Source organism: Carcharodon carcharias, chromosome 1, assembly GCF_017639515.1.
Source record: "Carcharodon carcharias isolate sCarCar2 chromosome 1, sCarCar2.pri, whole genome shotgun sequence".
NCBI classification, from domain to species: domain Eukaryota; kingdom Metazoa; phylum Chordata; class Chondrichthyes; order Lamniformes; family Lamnidae; genus Carcharodon; species Carcharodon carcharias.
The window spans coordinates 226,637,761-226,652,460 of NC_054467.1; the positions used below are offsets into that span (position 1 = coordinate 226,637,761).

At 43.1% G+C, this 14,700-nt stretch overlaps 1 protein-coding gene across 1 annotated transcript in view; it reads left to right on the forward strand.

Moving 5' to 3' along the window:
- pstpip2 (proline-serine-threonine phosphatase interacting protein 2) overlaps nucleotides 1–13,568 on the forward strand; it is a 133,716-nt gene extending 120,148 nt beyond the window's left edge. The window contains exons 10-15 of the mRNA XM_041199672.1: nucleotides 5,235–5,333; nucleotides 5,693–5,789; nucleotides 6,291–6,363; nucleotides 7,137–7,171; nucleotides 7,972–8,034; nucleotides 13,417–13,568. Of these exons, the coding sequence (XP_041055606.1) occupies nucleotides 5,235–5,333; nucleotides 5,693–5,789; nucleotides 6,291–6,363; nucleotides 7,137–7,171; nucleotides 7,972–8,030 (363 nt within the window). The 3' untranslated portion in view covers nucleotides 8,031–8,034; nucleotides 13,417–13,568. The remainder of the gene's footprint in view (nucleotides 1–5,234; nucleotides 5,334–5,692; nucleotides 5,790–6,290; nucleotides 6,364–7,136; nucleotides 7,172–7,971; nucleotides 8,035–13,416) is intronic.
- Nucleotides 13,569–14,700: the final 1,132 nt, after the last annotated feature.

A 14,700-nucleotide genomic window follows, 5' to 3' on the forward strand; every position in this document is an offset into this window, starting at 1 on the left:
TGTGACTCGGTTCTGTGCCTACTGACCCCAATCAAGAATGGCAACTTTGTGTGTGGAAGTCCTAATGCAGCTTTTCCTCCCACCCTCACCTGTTCTATGAGACCCACCTCCATCTCCACTCAGCCGGCCAGTTAGCAACTGAGGGATAAATGAATTAGCGCTTCAAGTGTTGGCTCCTTCAGAATTTTTTGACCAAACTTTTGGTCAACTCTAATAATTCTGCCATCCTTTCTCTTACACACATATAATTTATGATCCTCCCTGTAAGCTGTGCACATCCACAAAGCAATCCTAAAGGTTGCAGCTTGGGCCACTCACAAGTTCTCCCCTTTAAGATGTCTGTGGCAAATTTAAAGGTACTGTGCATTCAAATAACTGGGCCACACAGAATAAAACAATTTCATTGATAACGTAGAGCTGCAATAACTAATCATGGCATCCAGTCCCATTAATCAATGTCAGTGTTTATCCTCCACATAGCCCTGTGTGCCTGCCCTATGGCCATATCTCTTCATTAGCTTACCTATCTGACCTATTCTTACATGTAGCTATAAAGTGGGATTGGCCAGATGCAGAGTAATTTCAAACACTTAAAGAAATAATTTGCATTTAATATGGAGTCTTTCATGATTTTAGAATGGCTATGAAGCATTTTGGAACAATGAAGTACTCTTGAATACTGTCACTGTTGTAATGTAGGAACTGTAACTCTTAATTCGTGCACAACAAGTTGATAAATGACTAAATCGGCTGCTTTTTTTAGTACTGTTGGTTGAGTGATAAATATTGATCAGGGACAACTCCCCTGCTTTTCCCCAAACTCTTACATCCACCCGAGAGGGAAGATTTAACATCTCATCCAAAAGACAGCTCCTCGGACATTGGAGCACTCCTCCCTTATCCACCTGTAATCTGCATTGTTCAAATGAAAAAAGCCCCAGTTTTCAAATCAGTCACTTCATTGCAATATTTAAACCAGATGGATTTTGATAAACCTGTCCACACAGTAGCAACAGCCTGGAGTAACCGGTTGTTCACATCAGAATTGAGGGACTACCGTGCTGGTTCCTCATACTTGGCAGCATACCAGTGAATATACCCAATATATTGCATCAGCTTTCTTTCTATACTATGGGGCTCAAAACAGCACACAATCCTCCCCCTGAGGGCTTACCAAGATCTTTATACATGTTAGAATATTCAATTATGTGAAAAGAACTGTGTAAATATAAGTAGTTGTTGATTGTGAATATGATAGTGGTTGATGATAAGGGCTATAGGAAAGCACATCGTGGTGGTGCTGTGGATAAGCTCAGTAGTGACACCAGGAGGTTCTCAATGGAACCAAAGCTATTTGTAAAGTAGCAGAGTGAAAAGAAAAAAAACTACAAATGTTGGAAATCTCATTTTAAAAACAGAAAATACTGGAAATGTTCATGGATGCCCACTATGGGTTCCAGCGGGGTCTTTTTGCCCCAAACCTCAATACAGTTTTGGTCCCAGACATGGGCATAAGAGAGCTGAATTTGAGAGATGAGGTGAGAGTGACTGCCCTTAACATCAAGGTAGTATCTGACAGACTGTGGCATCAAAGGGCTCTAGTAAAATTGAAGTAAATGAGAATCGGAGGAAAATCCTCCACTGACTGGAGTCATACATGGCGCAAAAGAAGATGGTTGTGACCGTTGGAGGTCAATCATTTCAATCTTGGGATATTACTGCAGGAGTTCCTCAGGTAGTGTCCTTGGCCCAACCATCTTCAGATCCTTCATCCTTTTATCATAGGATCAGAAGCGGGGATGTTCACAAATGATTGCACGATGCTCAGCACCATTCAAGACTCCTCAAATACTGAAGCAGTCCACGTTCATATGCAGCAAGACCTGGACAACATTCAGGCTTAGGCTGAAAAGTGGCAAGTAACATTTGCGCCACACAAATGCCAGACAATGACCATCTCCGAGGGAGAATCTAACCATCGCCTCTTGACATTCAATGGCATTACCATCACTAAATCCTCCCACTCTCAACATCCTGGGGGTTACCATTGACCAGAAACTGAATTTGACTAGCTATATAAACACTGTGGCTACAAAAGGATGCCAGAGGCTGGGAATTCTGCAGCGAGTAACTCGCCTTCCTGATTCACTAAGCCTGTCTACATCCACAAGTCAGGAGTCTGATGGAATACTCTGCACTTGCCCGAATGAGTGCAGCTCCAACAACACTCAAGAATTTCAACAGCCTGTTTGATCGACACCCCATCCACCAATTTAAACATTCACTTCCTCCACTTCAGGTGCACAGTGGCAGCAATGTGCACTATATACAAGAGGCACTGCAGGAACTTATGAATGTTCCTTCGATAGCACCCTACAAATCTGCGATTTCTTTTCATCATTGGAATTCAGCTTTTTTGTCCTCCCAGAGACATTCGATGGGATTTCCCCCATTGGGAACACTGGGTTCTGGGAAATACTAATCAACAGAAAAAATGATGGCTAACTGGCCTTTGCGCAGAATGAACTTGATGCTGATAGCCCGACCTTTAGCAATGATGGTAAAATTGGGCCGGATTTTTGTATCACAAGAGAAATGCGAATCAGGTCGTGAAATGCTGATCTTAGTTTCTTTTTAACTGAAGAAGCAATTTTTCTCTGCCTTCCTAACCCCGTGCTGTTTTCATGTGGTCTTTTGATGGGTCAGGAAGGCCTTGGGTACAAAACACAAACTCATCCCTTCCAAAGTCGAGGTCTGCATTTCAAGGATCAGAGGAAAATTGTATTTCCTCCCGTGCACTATTTTCGTGTGCTGGCACAAGTTTGTTAAACCCTAAAAAAAAACAAGCCTTCTTGAGAGTTCATGGTCACTGGAGGAAGCCTGGTGAGGTGTCAGCAACATTCTAAAATGCTTTCATACCTTTGAATGTCACCATTAGATGCTGTATTGTAGTGTAGGTGTGTTTTTAAAGCAGTGATTCATCATAGGGCTTTATCCTGCAAAGGTTAAGTTGACCATTACAATGACAACCATTGTGTTAGTGTTGACATGCATTATAGTATTTTTTTCCTTTGGAAAAATGGCCATAATGCATTCAGAAATATAGAAACCATCCTTGTAATGTTTAGTGCTGGTCTTTATATATACAGGCAACTCTGACAGCAGGAAAGCATTCCCTTTGTTTTGAAATGTTTTTTTTTTTTAAAAAACAAGCACCTGCTCTCCTTTAATGATTGACAGGCAACCTGCTTTGAAATGGAGAAGACATCATGGCCAGGAATGGGGGGTGGGGGGGTGCAATTAAGGCCCGCCCAGCGTGATGCACACCCGGAAGCGCTGTACGCTCCCTATGCGGGCGGAAAGGGATCCCTGAGTGGTTCCCTGTGCTCTTTCGCGCATGCACACAAAAAAGTACAGAGAGCTTCAGTCTTTCAGTCTTAACCTTTAAAATAAAGGATTTTTAAACTTTTAAAACATGTCCCCTCATATGACACTATCACATGAGCCGGGACATATCAAAGAATAAATTTATAAATTTTTATTAGATTTTAAAACAGCTCATGAAATCTTATCCCGCCCATGGATGAGGTTTCATGAAAAATGCAAAAGCTGCCTGGGCTCTTCGCCTGCCCGTCAACCTTAAGGTTGAACGGGCAGCTCATTAAATTGAGTTAATTAGTTTTTAACAGGCCTTAATAGGCCTTTGACAGTTCGGCGAGCATGCAACTGAGTCAGCTGTGTGCCCACCGAACTGACAATCTAAATGACGCCCAGTGACATCAGGACACACCGCGTGTCATTTTATGTGTCGGCGAGTGGGCTCTGCCCCCTGCTTGCCAATGGGAAAATGCTGCCCCATCTGTTCTTTCAGTTTCAGACTTTGGATTTTGATTGCTGAGGCCATTATTAATGCTTGGCTGAATTCCAAATTGACACTGCTGCTCACTGGAGTGACATTGCAGTTTTACTAGGTTATAATAACTTACTCTGCCTTTGATATGATTTCAGAGTACATGGTTGTTAATGACCACTTAAAGGGTTAACTTTTTTCCTATGTAGAAGTCTTTTTTTTGCATTATCAATGGCAGCAATTGAATTAGAGTTTTATTAGATTGTCACTGGTTGAATCTTTTTCGACAGTTTAAGAGAATTTCCATTGCTATTGCATGGTTTCTGAGGATTGTACACGGTGGATACTGGGGGAGTGGCCATGGAGGAAATGTCAGCATCATGATGGGGAATGCAGGTAGTATGGGGTTCTGAGGGGGCATGGAGGGAAAGTGGGTTGGCGTGGGGATCTGAGAACACATGAAGGTGGCATGGGGAACCTGGGGGGAAAGGAAGGGTCATGGGCTGGCATGAGTGATCTGAGTGGGGGGGGCAATGGCTGGCAGGGGGATTGAGGGGATGAAAGCTGAGGTTTAGGGGTGAGATGATGTTGAGGACCTACAATCCTCCCACACTCTTATCATGGCTCGCAAGATGCACTGCAGATCCGAACCCTGTATGAGAAAAAACCCCTGGCATTTCAGCTCGGAATGTAGATTCTATCTCAATCAGACAAGCCATGATTGCAGTAAGCGAAATCAATGTTAGGATAAAAGTCCCATTCACATTGACATCAAAAATATTGGCCATAGCTTTTTTGACTCTGTGAAGCACTTTGGGATGTATTACTATGTTAAGGATGGTGTTGTTATCATGTCTCAATGAGGTTAGAGTGTGTATCCAGTCCCTTTTTGAAATGAAGAGAATTATGTGTTGGCATGTGATATATTTCAAAAGTAGGTGCGCTTGGTCTAGTGTTCTAACTTATTCCTGACCATGTTATATTTACCTAAAAATTGAACAGCAGAGGGTGCAGCCTGTATTGTGGGGCACGCGATACCCTTACGGGAGGACCGTTGATGCTGAACCCATGCACATACCTAGTCCGAAAACATAAAAATGTGGCGATTTGAGATGTGACAGGTCTCTTGTCCATCAGTTGCTGTATATTTGAAATTCTAACCAACCTGATAAAGCTTGTGGATGAAAATTGAAACCGGGAACTTTCAGAGGAATTCTGAGTGCTGCGGCGGACTAGTACTTGATGAATATGAAACTCAGTCAGATACGGGAGTGAGTTTACATCTGTTTGAAAATATCAGCCCAGAAACCATTAGGATGGTGTCTGGTGGAAAGATGGAGACTGATGACTTTTTTTAAAAACGTACAATTTATTCTGATTGCAGTTTCTTGAGATGCAGGACTGCGAGCGAATACATACCATGCGTAATGCCATGTGGGTACATGCCAATCAGCTCTCCCAGGAGTGCGTGGCCAGTGATGAGGTAAGATGTTATTGCTTTCTCATCCATTTCAGATCCTTTCTTTGCTCTGTCTTTATTTTTAAAATTCCTCACCCGCATGAGATGCATAATTTCTTGCCCACCTTAATGAAAAGACAGACAGCTGACTTACTCCTTGAAAAGCATGTTGCTATAAACTTTTCAGGAGACTTGCCTTCATGCTGCTGTTAGATCCTTGGCTGCAAGGTGGGAGGAAGCGAGAAAGGGTCAGAATGAATCCTATAAGTGGCGATAAATGACATGCCAGCAAGATGATTATGTTGGTGTGTTTTCAGCTTGGAATTCAGACCAATCTATTTTTTTCTTCTGATCCTCCTTCATCTTTTTGCTTCATCCTTTAGATGTATGAAGAAATACGAAAGGTGCTGGAACAGTGTAACATACAGAAAGACCTTGAATTCTTCATAGACTTGAAAAGGACTGGTGACACTCCACCAGGTAGCAAGAGGCCGTGGTACAACACCTCATAATAGATACTATGCATTCCTGTTAGAGTTTGTGAAAACTGTTGAGCACACTCCAGGCTTAGCTTGTATAATAAAACCAATTGCTGATTCCAAACACCACCCCCCCACCACCCCCACCCCCCCAACCACCACCACCCCCCTACCCCAATCCAGTTGGTCCAAGATGAATCGCTGAACCTTTTGGTCAGATTCAGGTATTTATGGATGAACCCATCACTTTGGCTAAGGTTACAGGCTGCAAGTCTCTGTTCTAAGCCGTGTATCCTCCACAGAGAGGGAACAAAAAGTGGAGATTCACCCACAATGTCTGGTCTGTTGATTGATGTTGACAGAGGCCTGGAAGCAGATATGAGAGCAAGACTGTTTGAAATAGGGTTTTCCAGAAAGCACTTCTGTAAGCAAGTGGGGAAAGATAACATTATTTTTTGGATTTTAATAATGAGCTGTATTTTATTCCATTTGTTTTATTCAGCCTCCATTCCATATGAGAATTACTACACTGGGCAGAGAGGGCCACCTCCGAACCGGGCTCCAGTCAACCCAAGGTGAGAGCTATAAATAGCAAGTAAAGAAAAGAGCTCCACACTTCAGCATTGCTTATTCCCTCTGATTAGGTTCCTCAGTCTGTATATCCTAAGATGGGAGGAAGGAAACCTCATAAAATCAGACTCTCACCTCATAAATGAAATGAGTGTCAAAAGTGAGAGCTTTGGACGTATTGTTTAGAGTACAAAATCTCCTTGGAATTGAATATATATCTCATCCTATCTCGCTTTCAAACTGCAAACTGACCAAGGTTTGGGAAAATAATTTTCAATTGACGGTGCAGGATCTGTAATGGTGTGAAGTTAGTGCAGGATCTGCGATGGTGGGAAGTTGGTGCAGGATCTGCGATGGTGGGAAGTTGGTGCAGGATCTGCGATGGTGGGAAGTTGGTGCAGGATCTGCGATGGTGGGAAGTTGGTGCAGGATCTGCGATGGTGGGAAGTTGGTGCAGGATCTGCGATGGTGGGAAGTTGGTGCAGGATCTGCGATGGTGGGAAGTTGGTGCAGGATCTGCGATGGTGGGAAGTTGGTGCAGGATCTGTGATGGTGGGAAGTTGATCCAAAACGCAGAAAATGAAAGCTTAGTTGCAAGTTTTGGTAAAGGAACAGAGAGCAACATACATAGAGGTGTAGCCTTCATTTCATAATTCAGTCATGATGAGATCTAATTAATTAATATCGTAACAATGGATTGATATAATTGGCTGTTTATTCCAAAGTTATTTTGTGTTTGTGGGAAAGAAATAACTTAGTCTTCCTTTCTTTTCTTCAGACGTATGCCTCCGCCAAGTCCTGACAATTCAGCATGTAAGTAGCTATCCCTACACAATTAATAAATTATATTAGAGACAAAGCAATCAAAGGTATTTAGACATTAATTCGGTTCTCTGTGAGCTGTTTTTAGGCCTCACCCTTATACTTTATTATTTCGAAAATGGGGTTTATATTGCAGGTATGGTGAGGCAATGGATGGTCTTTGGCTTTACAAAAGCGTGTGTTATCAGTTCTGCTGTAGATTTTAAGCAGGAAAAAGATGCACTGAGAACCCAAGAGATCTGTTAGCAATCAAAGCATTCCACCCACGGGAATAAGAAGTTGACAAAACCTGCTAGAATGATTTGATCACATAAGTGTCCACAGCAAGAGTTGTTTCCGGTAGTCTCATGCTGTCAGTTGTGTATTACGTTAACAATTTTTCAACAGTATTCTTTACGATTCTAGTTTTGACACCACACTCTCAGCTGTGCCATTTCAATTTCACGGAAGCATGGCCTGGTGTTGTTTCAGTACTTCTTAAAGGGATAAAGAGAAAAGTAATTAATTAAGAGGCTGCAAGTAAAATCAGAATATGCTTTGAATACTCGCATGGTCACCATCCTTGGAGAGAGACAATGTTACAGGTCATCCAGCTGAAATATCAATGGTTTTTCTCTCTCCACAAATGCTGCCTGACCTGCTATGTGCTTTTTGTTTATTTCACATTTCCAGCATCTGCAGTAATTTGCTTTTATTTGTGAGACAACAGATTTTGCCTTCAGTTGTTGCTTTATGTATCTTCTCAGACAGGAAATGATCCACTGGCTTCTTTGTTTATTCTCTCACTGCAGATGAGCCACAATATGCTACAGTTGGAGAAAATGATTACAGATTTATTCGGCACCACTAGCAGTGTAAGTTCTTCAAATGTTCCTGTTTTCTCTGATTTTTTTCTCTCTTTCCTATGGTAGTAACCATTGTTTCTTTCTGGTCTCCCAAATGGTTATTCTTAATGTGTGAGTCTAAACCATGAGCATCAACAGCCTGTTAAATGAGGGGATCAGCAGAGATTAATCCCTATCTGACCCATACTTTACCAGCAGGAATCACTCAATAGGAATCAAGCATGGGCCTAGAACAGAATCTGTGGAACACCATCAGTCATGTTGTCCAATACATTAGTCACAAGCCACGTGCAGCTAAGTGGGAATCCAGATGTGGCTTGTTGTATTTTGGGTAGTAAATAACTAATTTAGAGACACCGTTTTGGGCATGTGATCTCAACAATCACATTCTCATGGTATGTGCTTTAACCTTTTTGGCAAAATGGTAATCCAAAAAGCAGAGTGTGCAAGTGAAAACGTCAGACTTGAACACCATGGAAACATCAACATCTCTGATCACCGAGAGAAGAGCTGTCAGCGGGCACAGTTTGGCCAACTGGAATGACCTCTGCAGGCCAGCAGAAGAAAGCAAGGACAACCATTAACTCACAGCTCCGAATGGACATGTCATTGGCAGTGGGTATCGGTCTGTTACATTGTGCACAGCAACACTCACAGCAGTCTTTCTGACATCAAAGTACCACTCGTAACCGCTGGACTATAAACCTGCAAGCTGCATTAAGATGCTTTGTGTCTGTTGAATTCATTTCAGAATTCCAAGCTTTGGCGAAAAAGACCACAAAGATTCACACTGAATGGTAGTAGATGCTTATTAAGTACACCTGGAATGTGGTTATAATAGCGTTGCCAGATCTGTGGCTAATCATCATTTTCCATTGGATAGCACTGCATTATTAATTGCCCGTACAATGAGCTTTTCCATTTTTACCTCTCGTTTTCTAATATCAAGGAAGTTTCTATTCAGCTAGTTCATTAAATATTAATTCGATGAGCCCTAATCTCATTTAAATGCCTTACAAGGAACTTTATTACGTGCCTTTTGAAAATCCAAGTAATTTACATTTACTGGCTGGCCAGTAGATTCTTTGAAGAATTGAAATTGGAAGTATCAGAAATGACCTAATGCTTCTGTTGGTTGTTATTCTTTCACAGGATGTGGGCATTGCTGGCTAGGCCAGCATTAATTGCCCTAGAGAAGGTGGTGGTGTCCTGCCTTCTTGAACCACTGCAGGCCATGCGGTGTAGGTACACCCACAGTGCTGTTAGGGAGGGAGTTGCATGCGGAGGATTTTTTCTGTTCTCTTCTCCCCTGCTGCAAGCACTAGAAGCTAACCAAAGATGGACCTATGTATCTTTTGACCTTAACTTATTCAACAAATCTATAGGTTATTTCTTAATTTATTGCCCTTGAATGTCATTGAATTTAGTGATCACCTCCAACAATACCTAAAGAGATTATCTGTTATTATCTCATTGACATTTGTAGGATTTTGCTAGGTACAGATTGGCTGCTACATTTCCTATATTACAACAAAAACTACAATTCATAATTACTTCATTGGATGTAAAGCATTTCGAGGCATCCTGAGGTCATAAAAGGCATGATAGAAATGCAAGTCTTTCTTTCTTTCTAATTGTCACTAAAACTAACTTGTTTAAGTCATCACCTGTACCATTTAAAGCCAGATGTCACCATTTCTATTGCTTTGCTGACTTTCTCTTCCTTACTTTGGATATCAGTTGTCACTGTACTTTGCCACCTCATCAGATACATTTCTTTGCCTTGTAGCTATTTAAGGGTATACTTTTTGGAACTTTGAGTAGCTGTCTTCATTTGCAAGTTGTTCATACTTTTTTTTTTGCAAAAATATACTTTATTCATAAATCTTCAAAAACATTTTGAACCATTTCAAATCACCATTACAAAAATACAATCAGGTTCAACTTTTACAACATGAATCACAAGGTGTATCAGAACAAACAATGAATATTACATTCATTGGCAGACATTCATTTTAATCTGTACAGCCTGAGGGGCTCTTTACAGTTCCCAGCCCCCCAGTGCACTGTGGCAGAAAGGTCTTAGGCAGCGAACCTTCCCCATTGCGCCTTTGCGGCGGCTGCCCCAAGCTTAACTGTGTCCCTCAGCACGTAGTCCTGGACCTTGGAATGTGCCAGTCTGCAACACTCGGTCGGGGACAACTCTTTGCGCTGGAAAACCAAGTTTCGGGCAGACCAAAGAGCGTCTTTCACCGAGTTGATGATCCTCCAGCTGCAGTTGATGTTTGTCTCGGTGTGTGTCCCTGGAAACAGCCCGTAGAGCACAGAGTCCTGTGTCACAGAACTGCTCGAGATGAACCTCAACAGAAACCACTGCATCTCTCTCCAGACCTTCTTCGCAAAGACACAATTTACAAGGAGGTGAACAATGGTCCCTTCCCCACCACAGCCACCTCGAGGGCAACGTGCAGAGGGGGTGAGACTCCTGGCATGTAGGAAGGATCTTACAGGGAGGGCCTTTCTCACCACCAGCCAAGCTACATCTTGGTGTTTGTTGGAAAGTTCTGGTGATGAGGCATTCTGCCAAATGACTTTGTCAGTCTGCTCAGGGAACCATCCCACAGGATCCACCCTCTCCTTTTCCCTCAGGGCCTTTAAGACGTTACGTGCCGACCACTGCCTGATGGACTTGTGGTCAAAGGTGTTTCTCTGCATAAATTTTCCCACGAGGGACAGGTGGTACGGCACGGTCCAACTACTTGGAGCGTTCCGTGGCATCGTGGCCAGACCCATCCTTCGCAACACCGGGGACAGGTAGAACCTCAGCATGTAGTGACACTTGGTGTTTGCATACTGAGGGTCTACGCACCGCTTGATGCAGCCGCACACAAAGGTGGCCATCAGTATGAGGGCGATGTTGGGCACGTTTTTTCCCCCTTTATCTAGAGGCTTGTACATCGTGTCCCTGTGGACACGATCCATTTTCGACCTCCAGATAAAGCGGAAGATGGCTCGGGTGATCGCCACCACACACGAGTGTGGAATGGACCAGACCTGCGCCACGTACAGCAACAGCGAGAGTGCCTCACACCTAATGACCAGGTTCTTACCCGCAATGGAGAGGGAGCGTCGCTCCCACATGCCCAGTTTCCTTTTCACCATAGACACTCGCTCCTTCCAGTTTCTAACGCATGCCCTGGTCCCTCCGAACCATATCCCCAGCACCTTCAGGCCATCAGCCCTGACAGTGAAGGGGACAAAGGATCGGTCAGCCCAGTTCCCAAAGAACATGGCCTCACTCTTCCCACGATTTACCTTGGCTCCCAAGGCCAGTTCAAGCTGGTCGCAGATGTGGATAAGTCTGTGCACTGACAGCGGATCCGAGCAGAAAACGGCGACATCATCCATATACAGGGAGACTTTGATCTGAGTGCCTCCACTACCTGGGATCGTCACTCCTCTTATGCCCGGATCCTTCCTGATGCAAGTTGTTTGTACATTATGTTACACTTTGCAGTTCAGTTATAATTATCTTAAGATCTTGGAACTAACTGTGAGATCTGCCTAATCCATCCCATTTTTTCATAGTACTATCTCTTGGGGTATTATGCACAGTTCTGTTCTGCACTTATAAAAAGGATATAGAGGCACTGGAGAAGGCGCAGAAATGTTTACTAGAATATGAGAACTGAAAGGGTGTAATTATCAGGAAAGGCTGAACAGTCTTGGGGCTCTTTTCTCTAGCAATGCGAATACTATTGTGGCTACAAAAGAAGGTCAGAGGCTGGGAATTCTGCTGAGAGTAACTCACCCTCTGACTTCCCCAAGCCTGCCCACCATGTTCAAAGCACAAGTCAGGAGTGTGATGGAATACTTCCCACTTGTCTGGATGAGTGCAGCTCCAACAAAACTCAAGAAGCTTGACACCATTCAGGATAAAGCAACCTGCTTGATTGGCATCCCCATCGACCACAATGAACATTCACTCCCTCAACCATCAATGCACAGTGGCAGCAGTGTGAACCATATACAAGAAGCACTGCAGCAATTTGCCAAGACTCATTTGTTAGCAGCTTTCAAACCCGTGGGCTCCACCATATAGGACAAGGGCAGCAGATGCATGGGAACATGGGCACAAGTTCCCCTCCAGGCTTCAGTGGAGCCATTCCTCCACTGTCGTTAGGTCAAAATCCTTGATCTCTCTCCCTACCTGCAATGTGGGTGCACCTACACCACATAGACTACAGAAGGTAGCTCACCATCACCTTCTCAAGGGCAATTAGGGATGGGCAATAAATGCTGACCTAGCCAGGGGCACCAACATTCCATGAACAAATAAAATAAATACTAAGGGGATGACCTGATAGGTGTCTTCAAGATTGTGAAAGGGTTTTATAGAGTTGATGTAGAAAAGATGTTTCCACTTGCTCAAGTTTATGTAGTGTGGGGGTCCAGCCAGGAGAACATTGGAGTAGTCAAGTCTGGAGGTAAGAAAGTGTTAAGTTATTATTGTTCTTATTATAAGTTATTATCGTTATTATCAGTAAAATTAGGAAATCCCAGGGCATCAATTAAAATTTGCAAGGGATCCCTGAGAAAGCATCATTTGTGCTGCCATAGAATACAACCAATTTTTACAAAGAAATAGGAACAGGAGTAGACCATGTGGCTCCTCAAGCCTGCTCGCCATTCAGTACAATAATGGCTGGTGTTTTTCTTCAACTCCACTTTCCTGCTCAGTCCTCATATGCTTTAATTCCCTGAGAAACCAAAAATATGTCTACCCCAGCCTTAAATATATTCAACGATGGAGCATCCACAACTCTCTCGTACAGAGAATATCAAAGATTCACAACCCTTTGAGTAAATAAATTTGTCCTCATCTTAGCCCTAAATGATCATCTCCACATCTTGAGACTGTGTCCCCATGGCCTAGATTCTCCAGCCAGGGGGAAAAAACGTCTCCATGTCAAGCCCCTTCAGTATCTTGTATGCTTCAATAAGATCATCTTGAGACAGTATAGGCCCAATTTACTTAGCCTCTCATCACAGAACAACTTTCTCATCCCAGGAACATATCTAGTAAATTTACAGCACAGAAACAGACCACTTACTCCAACTAGTTTATACTGCACATGAGCCTCTTCTCAACTGACTTCCTCTCAGCCCATCAGTATAATTATCTATTCCTTTATCCCTCATGTATTTAACCCTTAAATGCAGCTAATCTCCAGTATAGCCATAGGCGAATCTTTCAACCAGTTCAAACTCTGAAATTTGTGGTGGTTCCTCCTAGAATCAAACAAAATTCCATGTTAGTGGTGTAACATTACCAGTTATAGATGTAACATCTAATTTAAGTTATTCAACCCTGATCACTTGTATCCACAGATTGGAGATCTCGAAGATCAGATCTCGGCAGCAAAAATACCAATGGATGCTCGGCAAAGTTAGGGCAGTGGACAGTCTCTTCATCAAGGAATGGAAGATCGTTTGAAGACTGTAGCTTACCTGTTTAAGGAATACAGCTGTTGCTGCCAGGATTAATATATTTTCATTTTTATATCTCTCTGTCACCTTGACATATCAATGATATCAAATCCTGTTGTGATCACAATCAGCACTAGGATGGAATTATGATTTCAACTTTGGTTTCATCTTTTTCCCCCCATGTCAAACCATATGGTTAACCCAACAAAGACCTGCTTACCTGATGGCTCAGCTGGTTAAGTCTGAGTAACTGAGGCATACAGACAAGAAGGAAGCCAATAAATCTCCAATCTGTGATGCTGGCTAGTCTCAGGTGGCATGGAGGTAAAGGCGCAAAGACAATTGAGGCCATTGACAGAGTCATTTAAGTAATTAAAGGACCTGCCCGTCCAACCTTAATGTTGGCAGGCAGGCCAGGAGCCCTGGCGGGCATTAGAAAAAGCATGAAAACTCATCCACGGGCAGGATGAGGTTTCATGTATGTTTTTTAAAAATTTAATTAAAGTGTTTTTAAAAGTTATGGACATGTCCCAACTCATGTGACAGTGTTACATGAGGGGACATGTCAGGGAATTTTTTTTCTAATTTTAATATTTTTTTACAGTGGAGCCAACCTCCCTGAGGCAGCACTTAGCCTCAGGGAGATGAGTGAGCTTTTTCATGCGCATGCGCGAAAGAGAGCACTCTCGAGTTTAGGGATTCCCCCACCTCGCCTTCACAGGGAGTGCATAGCACTTCTGAATGGACGTCACGCTGCCCGCACATGTAAAATGGCGACGTGCCCCCAATTGGGGGCGCCGACCAGAGGCGCGCCTCCGCATGCCTGCATTTCAATGCCCCCCCCCACCCCCCAGTGGGAGGAAAATTCTGCCTCTAGTTACTGTTGGTTTCCATTTCTTAATTCACTTGTCACTGGCTGGCTTGGGTTACTTTTTCTTTCTTTTTTGATGTTTCCAGTTCCCTTCCTGTACTTATTCTCACTTACAGCTCACTAGGTCATTTCAGAGTCAACTACATATTGTGGGACTGAAGTCATATCAGCTCAGGTAGGAATGGTATGGTCCCTTCTCTGAAAGACGTTAATGAACATGTTGGGTTTCAAGACAATACAGTGGTTTTCAAGGTTATTTCCTGATTCTTGCCCATGAATTAACATATTTATTGAATTCAGTTTCACAACTTGGT